The sequence below is a fragment of the Zingiber officinale genome, chromosome 6B, assembly GCF_018446385.1.
Source record: "Zingiber officinale cultivar Zhangliang chromosome 6B, Zo_v1.1, whole genome shotgun sequence".
Lineage (NCBI taxonomy): Eukaryota > Viridiplantae > Streptophyta > Magnoliopsida > Zingiberales > Zingiberaceae > Zingiber > Zingiber officinale.
The window spans coordinates 101,241,902-101,264,535 of NC_055996.1; the positions used below are offsets into that span (position 1 = coordinate 101,241,902).

The 22,634-nt window shown below is 40.7% G+C and overlaps 3 protein-coding genes across 4 annotated transcripts; 2 read left to right on the plus strand and 1 right to left on the minus strand.

Moving 5' to 3' along the window:
* The first annotated feature begins 1,524 nt into the window (after positions 1 to 1,524).
* Positions 1,525 to 3,748, plus strand: LOC121988515 (elongation factor 1-alpha). The gene is made up of 3 exons (XM_042541968.1): positions 1,525 to 1,590; positions 2,074 to 2,561; positions 2,633 to 3,748. The coding sequence occupies exons 2-3, from the start codon at positions 2,100 to 2,102 to the stop codon at positions 3,512 to 3,514; spliced, it is 1,344 nt and encodes a 447-aa protein (XP_042397902.1). The 5' UTR covers positions 1,525 to 1,590; positions 2,074 to 2,099; the 3' UTR covers positions 3,515 to 3,748.
* Positions 3,749 to 5,320: 1,572 nt separating this feature from the next.
* On the plus strand, positions 5,321 to 7,819 carry LOC121988516 (probable protein phosphatase 2C 32). Of its 2 annotated transcripts, none has more exons than XM_042541969.1 (4): positions 5,321 to 5,835; positions 6,225 to 6,572; positions 7,214 to 7,393; positions 7,480 to 7,819. In XM_042541969.1, the coding sequence occupies exons 1-4, from the start codon at positions 5,371 to 5,373 to the stop codon at positions 7,639 to 7,641; spliced, it is 1,155 nt and encodes a 384-aa protein (XP_042397903.1). In that variant the 5' UTR covers positions 5,321 to 5,370; the 3' UTR covers positions 7,642 to 7,819. The 2 variants fall into 2 exon arrangements, with proteins under 2 accessions (XP_042397903.1, XP_042397904.1); XM_042541970.1 differs by having other exon boundaries at positions 7,214 to 7,352; positions 7,480 to 7,596.
* A 7,801-nt stretch (positions 7,820 to 15,620) lies between these two features.
* LOC121988517 (ubiquinol-cytochrome-c reductase complex assembly factor 1-like) lies at positions 15,621 to 22,391 on the minus strand. Its single transcript, XM_042541972.1, has 7 exons — positions 22,156 to 22,391; positions 21,047 to 21,260; positions 19,589 to 19,755; positions 18,715 to 18,839; positions 16,313 to 16,373; positions 16,142 to 16,190; positions 15,621 to 16,045 (listed from the first exon to the last, which is right to left on the minus strand). The coding sequence occupies exons 1-7, from the start codon at positions 22,360 to 22,362 to the stop codon at positions 15,957 to 15,959; spliced, it is 912 nt and encodes a 303-aa protein (XP_042397906.1). The 5' UTR covers positions 22,363 to 22,391; the 3' UTR covers positions 15,621 to 15,956.
* Between the last annotated feature and the right edge of the window lie 243 nt (positions 22,392 to 22,634).

Below are 22,634 nucleotides of genomic sequence, written 5' to 3' on the forward strand. Positions count from 1 at the left end.
GCGTTTTCCATGAAAAGAGTCCACACGTTTAGGGATGTAAATAAATCAAATGGTTCCCGAGTTATTCGGAGCTCGATTCGATAAAAAGGTCGTTTGAGTTCGTTCGTTTATTTTATCGAACCGAGCTCGATTTCGAACTCGATAATTTTATCGAGCGGGGCTCGAGCTTAAGAATATTCGACTCGTGAGCTCACGAACATGTTCGTTTATAGGCTCGCGAGTCAAAAAAATGAACCTTAAGCAGAGCCAAAAAAATGAACTCTAAAATGAATCAAAAAATGAGCTCTAAAACGAGTTTTAAAATGAACTTTAAAATGAGTCAAAAAACGAGTTCTAAAACAAGTCAAAAACGAGCTCTAAATGAGTCCGAAAATGAGCCCGAGCTCAGTTAACGAGTTAGGCTCGTTAACTTTCATAATCGAGTTAATAACGAGCCGAACTCGAACTGTTAGCGAGTTTGATAATTCTAAAACGAGCCGAGCTCGAGTTTTGTGATAAAAGTTCGATTCGAGCTCGAGCCAAATTCGAACTTAAATATAATTTAAACAAGCTAAGCTCGAGCCTAATACTATTCGATTCGATTCGATTGGATTCGTTTACATCTTTACATACGCTGTGATTCATGTCCTTTCAAAAAGTATGGGAGGCCGGCCTTGCCTTTCCAATTAAAAATCAAATAGTACTTGTTGAAGTGCTTACCAGAAATCGAAAATAAATGCAATATGCTTTTAGATAAATAAGAGACGGTCATAATTATATTTCTGAAGTCTTTTTATATATATATATATATATATATATATATATATATATATATATATATATAATTCGTAGCAGATCAATTCTCTATATATATATATATTTACATTTAATTAACTATTTCATAAGAAAATTTAGTACTTTTATCGAAACTATCCTAAACTTGATAAAAGCATATTTATTAATATGTCCACAAACTCATCACTTCTTGATTGAAAAATTGAGGAAGCAGTTAGGTCAGTAGAAATAAATATATATACACACGAAGGTGAAAAGAAAATGGAGGGAAAACATAATAAAAAATATGTTTTTAGTTATTTATCAGTTTTTTTTAAATACCTTCTAAAAGTAAATTAATATTAGAATATTCTCTGAATTTTTATTATATTATTAAATATTTTTATGAATACAAATGATTTAGAGGGTGATTTAAACGAGTAAAATAAGTATTTTAATTTCAACAAGTTTTATCTTTTTAAATATTAATAATAAAATTTAAAAGCCATTAAGAATTAATTAATAACCATTAAGGGGCGATTTAGATTTACCAAAACAAGAGTGGGTGAATCTGGCAGGTGGACCTGAACAAATTTGGTCGGCTAGGGTTTTATCGATCACCCAGCTGCGCCGTCAGATCTTAAATAGACAGGTTACTTTTAGTCGACGGCCCATTTCTTTCACGCTCTGAGGCCGTCCGATGAAGTGATCGAACGGTGCGTATGGAAACCCTAATCGTCCTCCCTTCCCGCCAATCTCTATAAAGAGGTCGCCAGATGAGCTTGTCCTTCCGCATCGATCGGGCTGTCGGCGTAGGATCTGCTCCGGCACTCACAGGTCAGATGTCTTTCTTCCCCCCGACGCTACCCGGCGTCTCTATCTAGTTTTCTTTCCGTTTGTGTCATCTATATGGTCTTGTTCTTGTCTCTGTTAGTATGATTTCTGCTCCTTATCGATGATTGAGTTATGCGTCGTGGGATTTGCTCTCCCGACTGGAAAAAAAATATTTTTTTCCCCCATAATCTTAGCAACTGATAAGCAAAACAACTGTTTTTAAGGGTATTGCTATTTGCTCTGAGCTCAATTGTCCTTTAAATCTGAGATTCTTTATATAGATTGTTCGGAAGATGATATCAAGTATCAAAACGATGCTTTGTTCATGCTTGTTAGCTAAACAGTTGTTAATTTGGGGCCTCAGATTCTTTGGATTCATGCTAATTCTTTCCTTGGCTCGTTAACATTCTCCATATTCAACATAGTTCCTCTTCTTCCGAGGAATTTTTAGATCAAACTGTAAGTTTCTGTGTTCTCTTCATGCAGATAGATAATCGTCTCCAGCTGTCTTCATGGGGAAAGAGAAGGTTCACATTAACATCGTGGTCATCGGCCATGTCGACTCCGGGAAGTCGACCACCACCGGTCACCTCATCTACAAGTTGGGCGGCATCGACAAGCGTGTGATCGAGAGGTTCGAGAAGGAAGCTGCCGAGATGAACAAGAGGTCTTTCAAGTACGCTTGGGTGCTCGACAAGCTCAAGGCCGAGCGTGAAAGAGGAATCACCATCGACATTGCCCTGTGGAAATTCGAGACTACCAAATACTATTGCACTGTCATTGACGCCCCTGGACACCGCGACTTCATCAAGAACATGATCACCGGAACTTCCCAGGCAGACTGTGCCGTTCTCATCATTGATTCCACCACTGGTGGCTTCGAAGCTGGCATCTCCAAGGATGGCCAGACTCGCGAGCATGCGTTGCTTGCATTTACTCTCGGAGTCAAACAGATGATCTGTTGCTGTAACAAGGTAAAAGTGGCAAATTCTTGTTAATTCTTGTAACAATGCACATTCCAACTCCCCTTTGGTGCACATTTCAGATGGATGCTACTACTCCAAAGTACTCGAAGGCCCGATATGATGAAATCGTAAAGGAGGTTTCTTCTTACCTCAAGAAGGTTGGCTACAACCCTGAGAAGATACCCTTTGTTCCAATCTCCGGGTTTGAGGGTGATAACATGATTGAGAGATCTACCAACTTGGACTGGTACAAGGGCCCAACTCTGCTCGAGGCTCTCGACTTGATTAATGAGCCGAAGAGGCCTACGGACAAGCCCCTTCGTCTTCCTCTTCAGGATGTTTACAAGATCGGAGGCATTGGCACTGTGCCGGTTGGCCGTGTTGAGACCGGAGTCCTTAAACCTGGCATGGTTGTCACCTTCGGCCCTACTGGGCTCACCACCGAAGTCAAGTCAGTCGAGATGCACCACGAAGCCTTACAGGAAGCTCTCCCCGGCGACAATGTCGGCTTCAACGTGAAGAATGTTGCCGTCAAGGATCTGAAGAGAGGTTTTGTCGCATCCAATTCCAAGGAAGACCCTGCCAAGGAGGCTGCCAACTTCACTTCTCAGGTCATTATCATGAACCATCCTGGTCAGATCGGCAATGGCTACGCCCCCGTGCTTGATTGCCACACCTCCCACATCGCAGTGAAGTTTGCCGAGATTCTAACGAAGATCGATAGGCGATCAGGAAAGGAGCTCGAGAAGGAGCCCAAGTTCCTTAAGAATGGCGACGCAGGCTTCGTGAAGATGATTCCCACCAAGCCCATGGTCGTGGAGACATTCTCTGCGTATCCTCCGCTGGGCCGGTTCGCGGTGAGGGACATGCGTCAGACAGTGGCTGTCGGAGTGATCAAGAGCGTGGAGAAGAAGGATCCCACCGGTGCCAAGGTCACCAAGGCCGCCGCCAAGAAGAAGTGACCCCTGTTGTTTTAGTCGCTTAATTCGGAACAATGATTTAGATGCTGTTTTTGAGTTTTTGTCATGGATCAGTGAGGTTGGATTTTTGTTTGCTTCGAGGGTGTTGTCTAGGTCTGTGCTGCTCCCGAGCTGCTCGAGTAGGTATTTCTTCGTGTGTAAGCTTCCATTAGTTTAATGGTTATCAATGGTGTTCTAGGGCCTTCGTGGTCGTGAACTAGGACTTGTTGATCGCAATCTTCTTCTCCTTGGTCGCGTGCTCTTCACTGAATTCCTTGGTCGACAGTCCTCTCTATCCTCCCTCGTTGGCTCCTTCCGGTGTCAATGTCAATGTGGAATCAGAAAGGGAAAAGAAGACCTTCTTGGCCCTCGAGGTTCTTCTTGCCTCCGGGCTCCGTGCTGGTGCCGCTAGGGAGGACAGAACCGTCTCGCCGCAGTTCGCCTCACGCGTTTCCTGCTCTGTCGGCATGCATCTATCGAGTCCTTGGGATGCTCTTTGGCCGACACGTAGGGGACGGTTGACTGGCCAGGTCTTAACTTTGTAGAATCGGGAGAGGAGCGGTCAGTTTTGGTTGCTTTTGAGTTAAATATACCGTATATATAATATTAAATTATTTTTATTATTATTATTATTTTTTTAATTTTAGGTTATGCCTTTGAGTTATGGTATTAAATATTAAAAAAAATCAAATCAAAAATTTTATTCTGTGCACGATATGTCGCATAATGTCCTTAGGGTAATAAAATCATGCATATATAATAGGCAAAAATTAAAAAGGTATTTTTTTTTCTAAATTGATTTTTTTTTCAAAGAGCATCTCACTACATTATTTAATTGTGCATAATTACTTTATTATCCTTTAGTATTATTATTATTCTGGTCTGCATTGTCAATCAATTGGATGCATTATAACAGTTATAAATATAATGCAGTAATTATGATTTTATTATTATTACAATATGAATATTAAATAAACAAATTGAATCCTGTAGGTAAATAAAAAATATTCATAAAAATTCATCCAAAATAGAATAGGCCGACCTAATTTTTACTTAAAAAAATCCTCTATAATACAAAGACTCAAATTTTAATCCGTTGATTAGTCATTGCCCCGGCAACCCTATATGACATATCTCCCGTATAATTATTAAAGTGAATCATGTTCATGAGTAATTATAAAAATAGCTTGAGTGTACTGTTTAACGAACCGCCTCACCCGTCACCGCTCTAAATCAACGAGCCTGGTATTAGTTATCGCTCTCTCCAATCAGCAACAGCTGCTCACGCGTCTTGGACCGCGATTTGACCCGAACTCGGGCCGATTTCTCCTCGACCCGACTCCGTTACCTCCCCTCTCTTTCCTTACGACGGTCGTCTTCCAGTAAATAATTAATCGTGCCGTGCCGTTATGTTTCCTTACTCATCGCCTCTGCTAGATGAAACTCCAAACACGCAAAACTCGTCGATAATTGCCTTTCAAACGGGACCTACATCTGTCCACCAATCAGATAGATGATGTAGGAAGGCACGCAAGGCGTTGCGTGTTTGCTTGTTTCTTTCTCTCGGTGTCGTTGCGGCGACCGTGTTCGGTGGCGGACCACGGAGGCCCATTTCACACCTCTTGAAATAGCTTTGACCGCGTGATCAAGTGCACCTTCAGACGTTGTTCTCGTTATGGATCAACGGCGGATTATGCTTGGCACCGACCATGTCTAATTCTATGAGACGATCTCAACTGTAGAAATTCGCGTGCTTCGGAAGTAAACGTGTTCTGAAGGATAGGTAGACCGTTGTGCAGGCGATATAAATACCGCCATTGAAAATCGAGGAACGGCATTGGGAGCCGGTGGAGAAGGCGATGTCGTGCTCCTTTGCGATGGCGAACTCGCCGGTCTTCTCGCCGTCGCGTCTCTCGATCTCTTGCAAGGGGTCGCCGGAGAAGGTGTCCGTGAATCCGAGCTCTCCCCTGGCGTCCCCTCCGTGCTCGTCGTCGCCGTTCCGACAGCGGTTCGAGAGAGCGGCCAGCGGGCTGCGGGAGATCAACACCGGGATCGGCGCCTCCCGGATAACCTTAGATACGTCTTCTTCTCCTCCTCCGTTGCGTTCGTCTGCGTCCGGTTCGCTGTTGAAGAGGAGGAGGCCCGCACGGATTGATATCCCGTTGGTGGATGCGTTGCCGCTTGCGACCGAGGATTCGGATGATTGGAGGGAAGTGGAGGCGCAGAGCGAGAGTTATGCGGTGTGTTGCAGGCGGGGAAAGAAGAGATTGGTGATGGAGGATCGGTATAAGGCAAGCTTGGGCATTGATTCGAATCCCAAATTGGTAGGTGTCTTTCCTAGGATTTCTCTCTTTATCCTACTTTTCGAATTTCGAGTAATTGCGAAGAAATTGGTAGGTGTCTTTCCTAGGAAGCAGAGCAAGAAATGGATTTTCTGGATTGGAGAGAGTTCAAATGAGCGAAAGATAGGATCTTTTTTGTTCTTTGAAATGGCTAAGAAGTATAGCGTTACATAAGTATATATTTTTTGCAGAATGGAAAGCCTGTCAAATCCTTTCTTGATAATTGAAATTTGACTTAAATTTACAACTTTGGATATCTATGAATTTGCTAATTAAGATTTTCCTGAATTGTTTACTAAAGGATGGTTAATTCGTTGTCTTTGTAGATCCCTGACCTTGAATTTGATTTCTTATTTCTCCAATGTTTCTAGGGTTACTTTGGCCTTTTTGATGGCCATGGAGGTAAGGGAGCTGCTGAATTTGCTTCGGAAAAGATGGGAGAGTACATTGTAGGCGAAGTGTTGTCGAGCAGCAGTGAAGGCTTCAACGATGTCAATCAAGCTGTTTGGAATGGATACTTGAAAACTGATTCAGAGTTCCTGAAGGAAGGAATGGATGGAGGGGCTTCCTGCGTCACTGCCTTGCTTAGAGGTGGCATTCTGGTAGTGTCCAATGCTGGTGATTGCCGTGCTGTATTGTGCCGCGCTGGTACAGCAGAGGCCCTTACATCTGATCACCGCCCTTCTCGTGAAGATGAAAGGCAACGAATTGCTAGCACCGTAAGTATCCTATCTGTAAAATTTTGTCTAGATTTGTTCTTCTAGTTGTTTCGTAATATCTTTAGAAAATACTTTTGGAGTAATTACTGAATATTTTCCTTTAGAATCATGCTATTTTTCTTTTGGGAGAATACTGCATTGCTTTACTTAGCCAGTTTGACCACCCTTAAATTTAAGGACTTTCTTCTCAAGGAGATGAAAGCCACCAATCTGAGAACTCATAAGCGTGCATCTTCGAATCGATTCTTGTTTTTTTTTCCCTTCTACTTTAATGCCATAGTAGTGTTAGACACAAGTCATGACCTTCTTTAAGTTAGTAATCTCAGGTTAAGGAAAGCTAGACTATAGTTTGTTTCTGGGGGAAAAGTACTTTCATAGAATGCTAAATCAGCTAACTCTATGGTTCAACACAACAGTGGAAGCTGTGATCGTTCTCAACTCTTGGTAGAGGGTGATTTTTGTATCAGCTGCTCAGAAGAAACTTAAACTGATTGAAAAACAAAACTTTCATACATATATCATTCACAAGGTGCCTCACAAAGTGGTGTATATCTTATAGAGGGATAATATCCTGGTAGCCTATCCCAAATAGTTGGCACTGACCCAGTTTTTTTTTTTTTTTTTTGAATTTGTTGTTGTAGGGTGGGTATGTTGATTACTGCCGAGGCACATGGCGATTGCAAGGTTCCTTGGCAGTGTCCAGGGGAATTGGAGATTCACATCTGAAACAATGGGTGATAGCAGAACCAGAGACACAGATTACTACGATTGAAGTTGAATGTGAGTTCTTGATTTTAGCATCTGATGGACTGTGGGATAAGGTACAACATCATTATGGGGTTACTGTGAAACACATCCTTTAACTCTTTGGTGTGGATGTTAATACATTCATTTTAATTCTTTCCAGGTTAGCAATCAAGAAGCTGTAAATATAGCTCGACCATTTTTTCTTGCTGATGATGGCGAAGCACTGTTAGGCGCTTGTAAAAAACTCCTGGATTTATCTGCTTCAAGAGGCTCGCTTGATGATATTAGTGTCCTAATTGTGAAACTACAACATTTCGTTTGAAAGAAGATTAGTTCATCTCAATCTTACCTCTGTCTGACAACAATACACAGCTTATTTAGAAAATTCTTTGATTCTTTCGGATTTCATAGCGGTAGCAGGATGATTATTTAATTCGAATGTAAATTGATATGTACTATTCCACGAAGGAATACAAATAAAACTGTACTTTGATTACTCATCTGATGCAAAGTCTGACTCAACTGTCTTCATTTAGTTGATATATTAAATGTGCTGTAGAATTATCTTCTGTCCTCATCAAACCAGACTGTTTGCCATTGGAAGATTGTCTTCCTTTATTAGTACGTGAGAATTTGAAAAATGCTTAAAACCTACAACTGTCACTGTTGAAAATTCATTTGAATTTTTGTTTATTTTTTCAAAGGAAAGAACCAGTCATATTATTAGATCTAAAAATTGATAGAGAGCAATTCTTATATAGTTAAGTTAAAAAAAAAAAATCCTAAACTCTATAAAAAAAAAAAGGAAAAGTCCAAATTATCTTAAAACTATAAACAAATAAACATATAATCTAACATTCCCTATCAAACTCACGATGCTACAACTATAAGCATTAAGAGTTTGTTGGATAAGAAACGAAAACGCGAAGCGAAATATGCCTTAGTAAACATATCAGCAATATGTAGTTTTGAAGGAACAAAAGGCAATATGATGGTGTCAATATGAAGATGGTGATGAGTAATGTGACAATCAATTTCAATATGTTTCATCTGCTCATGAAAAATTGAATTTGTAGCGTCGACACTGAAATCGGCAGAAAATAATATCGGAGCCGAAATCTGTAGGACAGAAAATAGATGTTAGCATCAAAATTAACACCAGCAGGACAGAAAATAGATGTCGGCGCAAAAATCAATAGCAGCAGTAGGAGACGACAACGGCAACAGGAAACAATAACAGGGGACGTAGAAAAAATTCGGTCAGAGAAGGAGAATCGTTCTGATACCATGTAAAAATTAAGAGAAGTAAAAAACTAATCATATTATTAGATCTAAAAATTGATATAGAGTATAAGATGTTATATAGTTAAGTTAAAAAATCCTAGACTCTATTAAAAAAAAATTCAAATTACCCTAAAAACTATAAATAAATATATAATCTAATAATTTTCAAGTTTTTTTTTTTTTTTTAAAGTCTAACATCCTCTTGGTTTACTAATATCAGTTTTATACAAGACTGCATGATGGACTGCAATTTATAGGAAATGGACGATACGCATCTACTGATTCCATAACGACAGTGAGTATAGTTAATTTTATTCATTGCAAATGAGCTATCAGATCCTCCTCTTTAGAAAACCTGATTTATAGGCCATTGCATAAACATATATCTCATACCCCAACATGCATGGATCTCAGATCAGCTGCCCTCATGGAATCCTTCCGTAGAACGGATTCGGGACTTCGAAACCAGGGTTCGGAACAAAGGTGTCATCACCTCCAGGAAGATACTGACTGTTGGCTGCTGCGGGGCCACTGTGGTCTAAATCTCGGAACCAACCCCAGCCCCCAAAGCCAGGGAACTGCACAGTTTCTTCCTGCCTCAGTCTCTCACCCTCCTTCACTGTGATTGCTGGCGCACTACGCGCAGCGAGTGTAAGCTCAGCGAAGGACAACATGCCCAAGAAGACTAGCAGAAAGGGAAGAGACGGTGAGCTTGCCATTTTGATCCTTCGAAAGAAGAAATGGGTATGCGTGTGCATGGTTTAGCAAATTGTGGAGCCTTCATATAAGTGAAGAGTTACAAGAGTTTGGTGAAGAAATGAAGGTGATTAATTCTTTTGCTTGCTTTTAAGCTACTATGGTTGCATAGCAATTTATCCAACCAACAACTTTGCAAGGCTAATTGATGCTCCATTAGATCAAATTGTCCTTTTCTAATAAGAAGATCGATACTAAACACTACAGTTGTTTTAAGCTCCAACTAAAATTGAGGTGTGAAGAAGAACTCTACCAACCTAACTTGGAAGCTCGATATCAAAAGTATGGACTTTATTTATGATTATGTTTCCTTTTTGATACTTAGATGGACCACCCCACCTAGATGAATTGATTGAGAAAGGGAACTGAAAGATAGGAGAAGGCTAAAATGGAAAAGGGCCTTCACATAGAAATCACATGAAGGCTCTTTCTTTAGCCGAAAGATTCAACCTTGATTTAGTTTTAGTCATTCACAAGTAGATGCAACAAGGGTGGATCGAGTGATGTCACTGTGCTAGGGGCAAAAGAGCCAGGTGTGTAAGCAGATTGATTTGGTTGTGTAGTGTGAAGATTGATTTTCTCTATCGAATCAAGTCTTATTTGCAAATTGAATAGGCGGACCGAAGTGTTCGAACTGAAGATACCAAGCTTGATGAGCAAATTGAATTGATCCTTCAAATTGAGAAAGCCATTGATCCTGTAAGGAAGCTGAGAAGACAGACCTGTCAGTGTGTCGTGTCTTGAGGTTGACCGCATTTCCATGACTCGGATGGTGAGCTGTCCTCTATGTTGACCAAGTCGTCCGAAGTCCTATGGTCAACAACACCTGCAGTCAGCGAACGGGTTGCCTCGATCCCTGATACCTCGATGTTCGAGGTGGGTCCAACGAATATATGAGCAATCAGCTAATAATAGAGAAATAAATGCATGAATGAGGAGTATAAAAACGTACCCTGGCTCCGGGGGGTGCCCTCGGATGGATGGGTAAGCTAATCGCGGTACTGATCGAGTCGTCGTGGCCCTGACGAGTAGATGAGTGTGAGTCAGCTGAGGAGTCGAATCTGAGGGCGACAACGCGGAATCCAGCGTAACATGTGTCCAAAAGATGACACGTAGGCCGAAATATGCTCACGGCACGCAGGTCGGATAATACCTGTAATCTACAATCATAATAGCGATATAAAACATAATGGCTCAGCGGCCAGGACACAATACATAGTGCAAGACACAAGTCACAAAGATAGTGCCACATTAATAGCCCGAGGGCCGGATCAACAATAGCTCGAGAGTTAACTCATCGCCCGACGGAGGTCGTGGAGGGGAGAAGTCCCACAGCAGAGTCACAAGGAGGAGAAGGGAAACGGCGACAACCGGCGGCCGGTGGCGGCACTGGCGAGGAGGGAGGAAGAAGAAGTGCTGTGGCGGCGGGCCAAAAAACATGAACCGACCCCTTTCTCATTCATGAACAGTGCTCTTTAAAAGAGCCAAAACCCTTAATGTCTCCAAAGACCCAAATGCCCCCTTCCTTCCCCCTAACTCCTATGCCCTAAGCTGCATCCGGATCACAAGCCTCCCCTTTAAGTCTAGTCGAAGGAGGCGCAAGTCTGACTGACTGGACAGTCTATCGCAAAGGGTTGACCTGCTCTCGATATCAAAGTCAAACTGCTGAGCTCATCGTATAATGGTACGCGAGCGATTGCTGTCAAAATGGTGTCGCCCGAAAGAGGGTGGCAATGCTAAGTGAACCGAGCGACATGCGAAGTAACGAGCGGACTGAGCGGACGAGCGATGCTGAGCGCGCGACCACGAAGAGGCTGATCAGGCGGTCGGAAGGATGTCGATCGGGTGAATAGATACTGGGCAGATGATGCCGAACGTGCGACCGCGAAGATACTGACCGGGCGATTGGAAGAATGTCGATCGGGTGAATAGATGTCGGGTGAACGATGCCAAGCGGACGCATCACCCGTGAACTGAATGGAAGCGTAGCTCGGGAAATGCAGGCGCATGGATGCGAAAGTCTTTAGCAGAGCGGGCATAGAGCCCGTGAGATATCCTGGTCCGAAACCAGTGGACCTACTCTCGTCCGCGATCATTAAAGATGTTTGACCCCGAACGGGCGAGATAAGAGATCTGATAAGCTGACCCGAGCCCAGTGATGACCACTCGACCCCGAACGGGGGAGACACAACATCCGGAGGTGGTCCGAGATCAGTGACGACCACTCGACCCCGAACGGGAGAGATAGGAGATCCAATAAGCTCGACCCCGAACGAGGGAGAACGAATATCCGATGCTGATCCGAGACCAGGGATGACCGCTCGACGCCAACGGGGGAGATGAAATATCCGAAGCTGGTCCGAGACCAGTGGAGACACTCAACCCCGAATGGGGGAGATAGAAGATCCGATAAGCTCGACCCCGAGACCAGTGCAGCCCGCTCGACCCCGAACGGGGGAGATAAAATATCTGAAGCTGGTCCGAGACCAGTGAAGACAGCTCGACCCCGAACGGGGGAGATAAAATATCTGAAGTTGGTCCGAGACCAGTGAAGATTGCTCGACCCCGAACGGGGGAGATAGATGCTCTAATAAGCTAGTCGATGAAGACACGGGTTTAAGGTCACCGCTCGACCGTCGATGATGCGAGGGTTTAAGGTCACCGCTCGACCGTCAATGACGCGAGGGTTTAAGGTCGCCGCTCAACCGCCAATGACGTGAGGGTTTAACGTCGCCGCTCGACCGCCGAAGACGCGAGAGTTTAAGGTCACCGCTCGACCGCCGAAGACGCGAGGGTTTAAGGTTGTTGCTCGACCGCCGATGACGCGAGGGTTTAAGGTCGCCGCTCGATCGCCGATGACACGAGGGTTTAAGGTCGCCGCTCGACCGCCGATGACGCGAGGGTTTAAGGTCGCCGCTCGACCGCTGAAGACGCGATGGTTTAAGGTCGCCGCTTGACCGCCAATGACGCGAGGGTTTAAGGTCGCCGCTCGACCGCCGATGACGCGAGGGTTTAAGGTCGCCGCTCGACCGCCGATGACGCGAGGGTTTAAGGTCGCCGCTCGACCGCCGATGACGCGAGGGTTTAAGGTCGCCGCTCGACCGCCGATGACGCGAGGGTTTAAGGTCGCCGCTCGACCGCCGATGACGCGAGGGTTTAAGGTCGCCGCTCGACCGTCTTCAAGCATAACTCAAACCCGGCCGATCAGCACAGGATCTTCGACATCGAGCTAGTGGCTCGGATAATATACACCCGCCCGATCGGCACGGGATCTTCGATATCGAGCCAGTGGCTCGGATAATATACACCCGGCCAATCGGTGCGGGATCTTTGACATTGAGCCAGTGGCTCGGATAATATATGCCCGATCGATCGGCACGGGGTCTTCGACTTCGAGCCGATGGCTCGGATAATATACGCCCGCCCTATCGGCACGGGATCTTCGACATCGAGCTAATGGCTCGGATAATATACGCCCGGTCGATCGGCACGGGATCTTCGACATCGAGCCAGTGGCTCGGCTAATATACGCCCGGCCGATCGGCGCGGGGTCTTCGACATTAAGCCAGTGGCTCAGATAATATACGTCCGACCAATCGGCGTGGGGTCTTCGACATTGAGCCCGTGGCTCGGATAATATATGCCCGGCCAATCGGCGCGGGGTCTTCGCTCGGGAAATTATGATAAATTCTATGACCGAAAGAGAATATAACTGAAAAACTAACCTGCCGACCAGCAGAGGATCTGACTCAATTTCTCAACTCCTGAATACCCGTGGAGTGAGGAGGATACGATATACTCGTCGAAACCCATCGAGGTTTGGAGTATGGCAGAATTTTCCCGCGTCGTCCATCTTCACGTTCCAGATCAGGCGTGTTCCCACAGACGACGCCAATTTGATCCTGTCAGGAAGCTGAGAAGACGGACCTGCCAGTGTGTCGTGTCTGGAAGGTTGACCGCATCTCCATGACCCGGATGGTGAGCTGTCCTTTATGTTGACCAAGTCGTCCGAAGTCCTATGGTCAACAACACCTGCAGCCAGCGAACGGGTTGCCCCGATCCCTGATACCTCGATGCTCGAGGTGGGTTCCACGAATATATGAGCAACCAGCTAATAATAGAAAAATAAATGCATGAATAAGGAGTACAAGAACGTACCTTGACCCCCGAGGGGGGGGGGCGTTCTCGGATGGATGGGTAAGTTGGTCGCGGTGCTGATCGAGTCGTCGTGGCCCTGACGAGTAGATGGGTGTGAGTCAACTGAGGAGTCGAATCTGAGGGCGAGAACACGGAATCCAGCGTAACATGTGTCCAGAAGGCGACACGTAAGCCGAAATATGCTCACGGCGCACAGGCCGGATAAGACCTGTAATCTACAATCATAATAGCGATATAAAACATAATGGCTCAGCTGCCAGGACACAATACACAGTGCAAGACACAATTAAGTCACAAAGATAGTGCCACATCAATAGCCCGAGGGCCGGATCAACGATAGCTCGAGAGTTGACTCATCACCCGACGGAGGTCGTGGGGGAGAGAAGTCCCACAGCAGAGTCGCGAGGAGGAGAAGGGAAACGACGGCAACCGGCGGCCGGTGGCGGCACTGGCGAGGAGGGAGGGAGAAGAAGTGCGGTGGCGGCGGGCCAAAAAACACGAACCGGCCCCTTTCTCATTCGTGAATAGTGCTCTTTAAAAGAGTCAAAACCTGTAATGTCTCCAAAGACCCAAATGCCCCCTTCCTTCCCCCTAACTCCGTCTATGCCCTAAGCTGCATCCGGATCAGCCATGATATGCAAATTAGTTCTCTATGGAGTCTGACTAAACTGAGAAAGATTAACTAAGCTGGTTAGATAAAATGATTCTAGAAGATTAACTAAGTTGGCCGAATAGAATGAGTCGAGTGTGACAGAACTATTGATAAGGTGAGCATATAATACATGTCAAGCATGTCAAATAGACCATTTTTCTAACACTTTGCCATGCCTTGAGTTAAATTTTCTCTAACGTCAAATACTCAATAGGTAGCTCTTTCATCATCTAAGTTTATAGAATTTTCTTTATCAACTCGCAATTTACAATACTAAACTTAGGTTGTCACCGGCAAAACGAAAATGCTAATTTCATAAAAAAAGAAAAAAAAATATTTCTTTTCTCTCAGAAAATTTTCTGGTAATATCAATTCTGTTAACTCAATGAGTTAAATTAATTTTCAAATTAAATAGTATATAATTTCTTATTTTAGAAAATAAATACATAAATAATTCTCCTTGCACATATAATATGTTATTGGTGAGTGCTATTTGAGTTGAATATGATTTGACAATTTGGTTGTGTCGAAAAGTAATTCATATATTTTTATAGTAATATAATATTATCTATTTTAGATTTAAGTCCTCATGACTTTATTTGTAGGTTCTATTTAAAAAAAAATCTCACTTCAATAGAAATATCTTACATCTTTTAAATTTATAATTTTTTTTCATATCCTTTTTATGTAAGACTTTGATTAAGCATTCGCCACTTTGACCTGCTCCGAGTTTCTTGTAACTTCGTTCAAAGTCATCCCACGTAATATCTAATTTAGACTATCTGATTATGATATTATTTATTGAGATCAAAAGAATTTACGTATCTCCATAATAATATTATATTTTCTATTTTGAACCTAAGTATTCACATTGTTATTTTTTAACTCTACCTAAAAGATCTTATCATAAAGATTTCTTATATTCTTTTATGATCTTTTCGTATCTCGTATCCTTTTAATATGGGATTTGATAGGACTTGCGTGTGTAATTGTGTTTAACTCTGCTTTTGCTGAAGCACACGACGGAATCTCACTTTGTAAGGATGATTTCCTCCCTCTTTCATTCAAAGCAGACACTCTTCCTGCCCAAGTCAACAACATAAGTGAACAAAACATTCAAGACACCGTCACTAAATCAGAGTCTCATCATTTTCATTAATATCAAAAATATAAAACAAATATGCATGAACAAATTTTAAGCTCAGCAAATTTAAGAATAAGTTTAAATATAAATAATATCAAAGGATGTAAAATAAGCATACATAAATTTTAAGCTAAACAAAATAAAGAATAAATTTAAATACAAATCAATTATATATATATATATATAGACTTGAGCTCGATAAATTTTAATTAATAAATAAATAATTAAACTTGCTACATGCTTATTGATTTTATAACAAACAGGCTCGGACACCATTTAGTTCGTCTTGGCTTGGCGAGAGGTATCATTCAATCAATAAGAAAGCAGTAGCTTTTGGAATTGTCTCTTTATATACAAACCTCGTCAGTTTCTTAAATCCATACCACACATTTGTAGGAAACAAGACTGACAGCAGTAGCCAGCAAAAGTACATGATGTTGAAAAGATTTGGCTCTTATTTCAGCTTGAAATTGATCATATGAAGCCCTACATGATACTGACCATTCCTGTTTGGACTTTGGAGCAACAAAACAATACAGCGACTGCTAGTTTAACCACAAGTCCTTTGTTTCGATTATCTGCAACATGGACTCCTTCAATGGGAGATCACAGTTATCTCAGTTTTTGGCTTTTTGTTGAACTGTCATGATTGATTTGTCATCTTGACTGGCTTGTGCTGATGGTTCTCCAACGAGGTAAACATGAAATTGCCTGTGAATATAGCTTCCTTGTCTGTCCATTTGGGTCATGTATAGTGAGATCAGGAATCACTGCCAATGAATACATTGCCTAGAGATGATGTTACTAATTTTGGGTGAGTTGCAATACCTGTCAACAGTAGACAAGTTGATTCCCTGCGGGCGTATCTGGCCATGGCCTACAATCGAAAAGCATCACAAAGTCATCTCAGTGAGTAGTAGAAAAGTACAGTTCAATATGGGAAGGTTGTCGTTGCTGCTCATTTCACGTATCATAAGGAAGACCGAATTAAGAACATACCTGGACAGGTGCCGCAGCCGCATCATTCGATGTCCTAGAACCATCTCCAGAGAAAACATTTCTAAAATGAAAATAGTTATTATTCGTGTGAAGCTTTTGCCAGACATGGAACTCATTAAAGAGATAATGCGTGTCAAAATTACCTCTAGAAGACCAAATTGAGTATTAATATACTCCTATTAATTATTAGTTATTAATATGCTTCTGGATCCTTTCTGCCTATTCAGCTCGATCGAATACAAAAATCATCAATTAAACATGACAAACAGGGAGTAAATGATGGCTGATAGTTACCATAAGATCCATTATACTTTTCCAATTTGAGTGAAAACATGTAAAAACAAGCTTTCAATAGATTAAATTCTAGACTTCTCAATTATACGAGACTAACTAACAATTAAATGAATCACCAACTTTGATTTTCAACTGTGAGAAGTAATCCTCTTTTAAAAAAAAGATAGTCCGGTGCACGACGCTCTCATTATGCGGGATCCCAGGGAAGGATCCATTGTACGCAGTCTTATCTTGCTTTTTGCAAGAGGCTGTTTCCAAGATTTGAACCCGAACCTTTAGGTCACAAAGCAACAACTTTACCGTTGCGTCAAGGCTCCCCTGAGAAATAATCCTCTATCTAATGTTAATCATAAGGACAAGAAACACATAACCATACAATCAAGATGCAACTAAAAAGTGTGTCCGCATAAGCCTCTTATATGGCAGCATAGACTTATGCAGAGAAGACCGGCTGCATGGACTTATGTCAAGTATTATACAGACTGAATAATCAGTTTTAGCAAATAAAAATAGCATATTAAACATATTATTTTTCTTTTCCATGGAATATATCAGTTGGATATCATACATTGCTATGTGTTTAATATGTGAAAATAACAAATTTGATTAAATTTGTTGTGCTTTTGTATTACATGGATTACTTAGTTTCATATGCAAAAATATAAGGAATTTGTCTAACTATTTTAATGCCTTATGCAGTGACTATATCACATACTACTGTTGCCAGCCTTTCGTGTAATCACAGCTAAAAATTTATGACTGACCCACAAATTCTCTCAATTGAGATTAATCTTACTACTTTAGGAGCAAAATATTAACTAGCGTGTTGCTATGGGACGCTTATGATATTGTCCACTCTATTTAAATTTTTATTTAAGAATTCATACTTTCTTCCCTGACCATTTTATGACTTACAACACACCACTTCATCTTATAATTAACAAGTCTTTAATCAATGAATTCTTTGTAGTCATTATACTGGCATAAGCATCAGAAATCATCTGACTTGTAAACTCCACAAGCGAAGGGGTTTATTAATGCATTTCTCTTTCAAGAATTTTAAATCCTCAAATCACTAGACTTAAAACTTGTACATATTTTTCTGCCACTCCAAATTCTTTTTCTGTTGGATATCAAGGAGGCAAAACCTAATTAAAGTTTTTGAGCTTTTTCAAATTTTGCCAAGACATATCACTGAACTGAAAACTTGTACATATTTTTTAGACAATCCAAATTCTTTTTCTGTTAGATATCCAGGAGGTAAAACCCTAATTAAAGCTCTTAAGCTTTTTCAAATTTTTCCAAGACATAAACAGTCAGTCAATCCACTTGTGTTGATGCTTGAAGTTGTATCTTCCTGATTCCAATTAACATTCATCTTTAGTTCTTGGGCTTACTATCTTAAAAAAAAAAAAAAGGACAGCCCGGTGCACGAAGCTCCCGCCATACGGGGTCCCGGGGAAGGATCCATTGAACGCAGTCTTACCCTGCTTTTTGCAAGAGGTTGTTTCCAGGATTCTAACCCATGACCTTTTGGTCACATGGCAATAACTTTACCGTTGCGCCAAGGCTCCCCTTCTTGGGCTTACTATCTTACCTTGTTAAATTTAATTAAGCAAGCATTTTGTCAATATTTCCCTGATAAGAGTAAACATTAATGACCAATAGTTTGCTTTCTGATTTGATGTGGAAATTTCACCAGTTAAGGCTGATAACAAGGCTCTCACTGGTCCAACATGCAGGAATTTAGTAAACAAATATCTTCGAGATCTATTCCTGTTGTGACTAATAATAAAACCACTTTTTATCCAATAACAAAGATATATAAGATGTTTAGGTAAATGCTGCCTTTTTATGGTAAGTGTCCTCACCAAACTCTCATCCATCTAGCCTGATCTTTTCTTTTTTTAATATAGATCTCAATGACAAATCACACACCATGTCGAAGCACAAAGAATCATTACTATGAGCAGTGGCCATTTAGAGATGAATAAGAGGAGGATAAGTAGCTAACCATAGAACAAAAAGAAAAAAGAAGTCCCATTGGTCACCTTTCTTCCGATCCATGATCCACTTATGGCAACAAAATGCAAAGATTAACATGTTACCTCCATATGGAAGTAGCAAGATCATCTAGTTTAGCATCTGGAACCATTGCAGCATCATATGCAATTAAATTTCCATAAAATATCTTCTCCAGGTTCTTCATCCATTTTGTCAGTAACAAGTTGACCTATATTCAACCAGGACAAGAAAAATATATTATCAATCCACAGATAGAAAATTCATGCAAATATTTTGGTAGCATTATCACACTTGGATCACTTTCCTATAATTGAAGTTTATATGTTACTGCTGGTCCTAATTGAAATAGCCAAATAGGCACATAAAATCAAGCATAATCTCTTTTGGCAGAAGCCTATGTTGGTTTTGGCATCCCATATAAGCAAATGCAACTAATTTTGTCAGTGCCATCCTTCATTTTAACCAAGTTGGAAAGACATATACAAGGCATTGTTTTAATAAGGATTTAGTGACTGGTTCTTGTTTTTTTTTACTTATTTAAATGCTACTTTTAGCATTTAGGAAAGCAGTAATAGAGTTCCACAAGAATAATATATAAAGATGGTAAACAACCTCCTTTGCAATCCATATGGCTTCTTCACAACAAATCAGTATTGGTCAACATAATAAAAGAACAGTAAGAAAGTACCTTGTTCACTAGTTTAATCTCTAACAAGTAAATACACAGCTATTTGTATAATTTTTCACCTTTTATCTTGTTTGAACTTTTGCTGTATGAATTTTGACAGAATCCATTAGATATATATATCAAGACATTCTATCACTCGGGATAACGATACAAACATAGAAGTGCAAGCTTGAATTAAATGCAATTTTCATTTGACTATATTTTGGTGGGAAATTGTCAAAAATATATCACTAAATTATCTTGTATTGAGAATAACGACGACAACTAACCCCAGCCTTGAAAACTCTTAACTCCAGATCATGATTGTAAATCTCATACAAGAATTGCCCAAATTCTGTTCCATCCTTCCCCTCTTCCTTCAAGCGGTGTAAGATGAGCCACATGTGAAGCACAAGCAAGGAAAATGTAGTTTTAAATGTTTTCTCCAAGTGAAAGACTGCATAAATTTTGAAAATATTTGTCCAATCAGTTTATCAGAGGTTCCCTATAATAACTATATAGTTTATCTCAGAAGGTGCATTGTCTGACATAGCTGATCACAGAATGAAGGCCAAAGAAGATAAGCAGTTGTTCAACTTCCATGAAGTAATGGAAAGTGGTAACAGGGTAGAAACAATTGGTAGTTTATGCAGAGTGGAAAGTAGGAAATAAACTCAATCACATTCCGTTTTGAGATGCTTACGCTAACAGAAGATATTATTATGTAAACTGAAAATCTGCAATGCTATAAAAGAAACTACATCTGCCATGGAGGTAAAGAAATATTACAATGCTCATATAAAATGATATCTTTCATCATGGATTAGAAAACACTGTCAAAAGCTGCACAAGGCATGCCACCTCCATTATGATAATCTGGTTGGTAACTTTGTGCAGCAAAAGATTACAACTATTTTTTTAATGCAATTCATCAAATTAAAATTTTTACATATTTTCATACAAAGAAAAGATATGTGGAAATTTCACATCATAACGAATGCGCCATTATCAACATTCAACAGCCTAAAAAAAGAATACACTAGTTTGTTTCTTAATTGGTATCACTTGCTCAAAAGATACAACATAGACATAAGTTGGACGAGCATTCAGGGGCTTTGACTTATTAGTTAGTTTTCATATCGGCTCATCAAGTTCAGAAGAAGCATGTGAATATTTACATGAGTATTGAGATGATAACCGTAAGTAATGTCAGAAGTATAGGCAGTGTGAATCTATAATCAAATAAAAAACTCTTCCTTCAAAAATGGCACTCTATTCATTTGACAACCCAGAAATTTACAAATTAAATTGAATACAACACCATTCACCACATGTTTACGATGCATCATGAACACATCGTGCCACCAAACACAAAACTCTCAACAAATGAAAAGTGAAAATATTATTGACCCAAAAGATAAATATATACAAGGGATCCTAATCCCTCTCATAAACTAGGAATGCGCAGGATCTTTGTAAAAAGACCATTAGGTTATCCTAAAAAAACTCTGACTAACTAAAAGCCCTAACAATGTTAGTTTATCTATAGGCCAAGTGCTTATAAGACAATAAGTGATCCTATGAAAGGAATTATAAGAATGATATGTAACTTCTAAATCAAATATAGCAAGTTAAAGAAGCTAACAGGAACATGCATGCAACTGTTTGCAATAGATTATCCGTTTGACAATATTCATTTAGTAAAAAAATAGCATGGAGAAAAACAAATGAAGATGAAGGCAGCACACCATCATAAATAGCAGACTTGTCGACTTGAGAAGTGATTCGTCGATAAACTATTTTTGCTCTTCTGATGGATTCACTCCGTTTGCTATAGAACAACATCAACTTCAGTATTATATGCTTGATGCCTTCAAATGAAGGCTCTGCTACTCTCAATGGAGAGTTGGGAGGTAAAGACAATGAGCATGGCCTAGACCAGAACAGAGAATTAAGTCTAACCTGTTAAAACAAGTTAGCATTCAGGACCAGGATGATATTATTGTCACAGAAAAGAAATAAAATCAAAGTTTATATTCAATGATCCACAATAAGAGTAAAATTTAGCCAGATCCATGCACATTTTTGTAAACTAAAGTACAATTTTAGCATGAACTCATAAAATGAAGTGAGCACTTCAACAGAATCAGAAATTCTGGAGTTGTATTTAGAGCCCAAGTCAGTGAGAAGCCAGCTCAAGTTTGTGGTACTAAGTCATCCAAACCAACAGTCCTGAAGAGATTTGTAACTATGCATTAACGAAATAAGTAGGATTGAGCTGTGTTCCAGTGTTACGGCTTTGGAACTGAATATAGACCTCTTAGCAAGCTACAAAAGTCAAAATAAACCATATTTTTGGGGGCATATGTTGAAATCTTGAAGATAGGGATTACAAATTATCAGCCCAATGTAAAGAATGAATCTCAAGTATTCAACCTCCATTTTTAAGTTGGAGAAACTAGAAAGGGATTTTCATTCCTTATGATCCTTTAGAGTAATATTTTAGAGTGATATCTTTAGGATCTAGTTAAGGTGTGTACCGTGGCTAAGGGTAAGCTATCAGCATAGGTTGATTGATTCCAGAAATCCAAACGTATAAGTTGATTGTAAAGTACTAAAAGCTCGTGAACAAGTCTTATTTATTTCAGCACCTAAAGGACGAATATATTTAATTGGCAACGCTCTTACATCTCATTTCTTCCTTTTCTCCCCCGATCTACTATCTTCCCTGAACTTATTCCTATTTGAACACGTTAGTAGAAACTAAGAAACAGCAAAAGCACATAGCGACCCCAATCGAGACAGACAAAGTCCAGAGGCGGATAGCAAAAAATGGGAGTTCCGCGTCTACGATTACCTCTTGCTCGTTGAAAAGGCGGTTTGGGGGTGAAGAAGAGGTTGCAATTGCGGCAGCCGGAGCGGCGCCACCGGGGCCACCGGTGGCGGTGATAGCCGTGGAGCAGTTCCGATGGAAGCGGCGAGCAACCGGAGAAGCTCCACCTACTCGTAAGTCAGTGGCTAGTTGGGAGGCAGCTCTTCCCCATCTCGCCAAAAACCTCGCCATGATGCGACAGAAAATTTGGGGGATTTCAAAATAAATAGGGAAGGGGATCTTCCGCAGCCTTTGCAAAATTTTCAGCGGCGATGGGACTTACACAACCGTTGGATCGGAGCCGGCTTAGATTGAATACTTGTCGACTAAAAATAATAATAATAATAATAATAATATATAAATAAAAATAAAAAGGCGGTTATAAGAGTGAGAATAAAATGACAACTAACTCTTATATTTTAATCATTTTCAAAATACTCTCTATACTTTAATTATTATTTCTT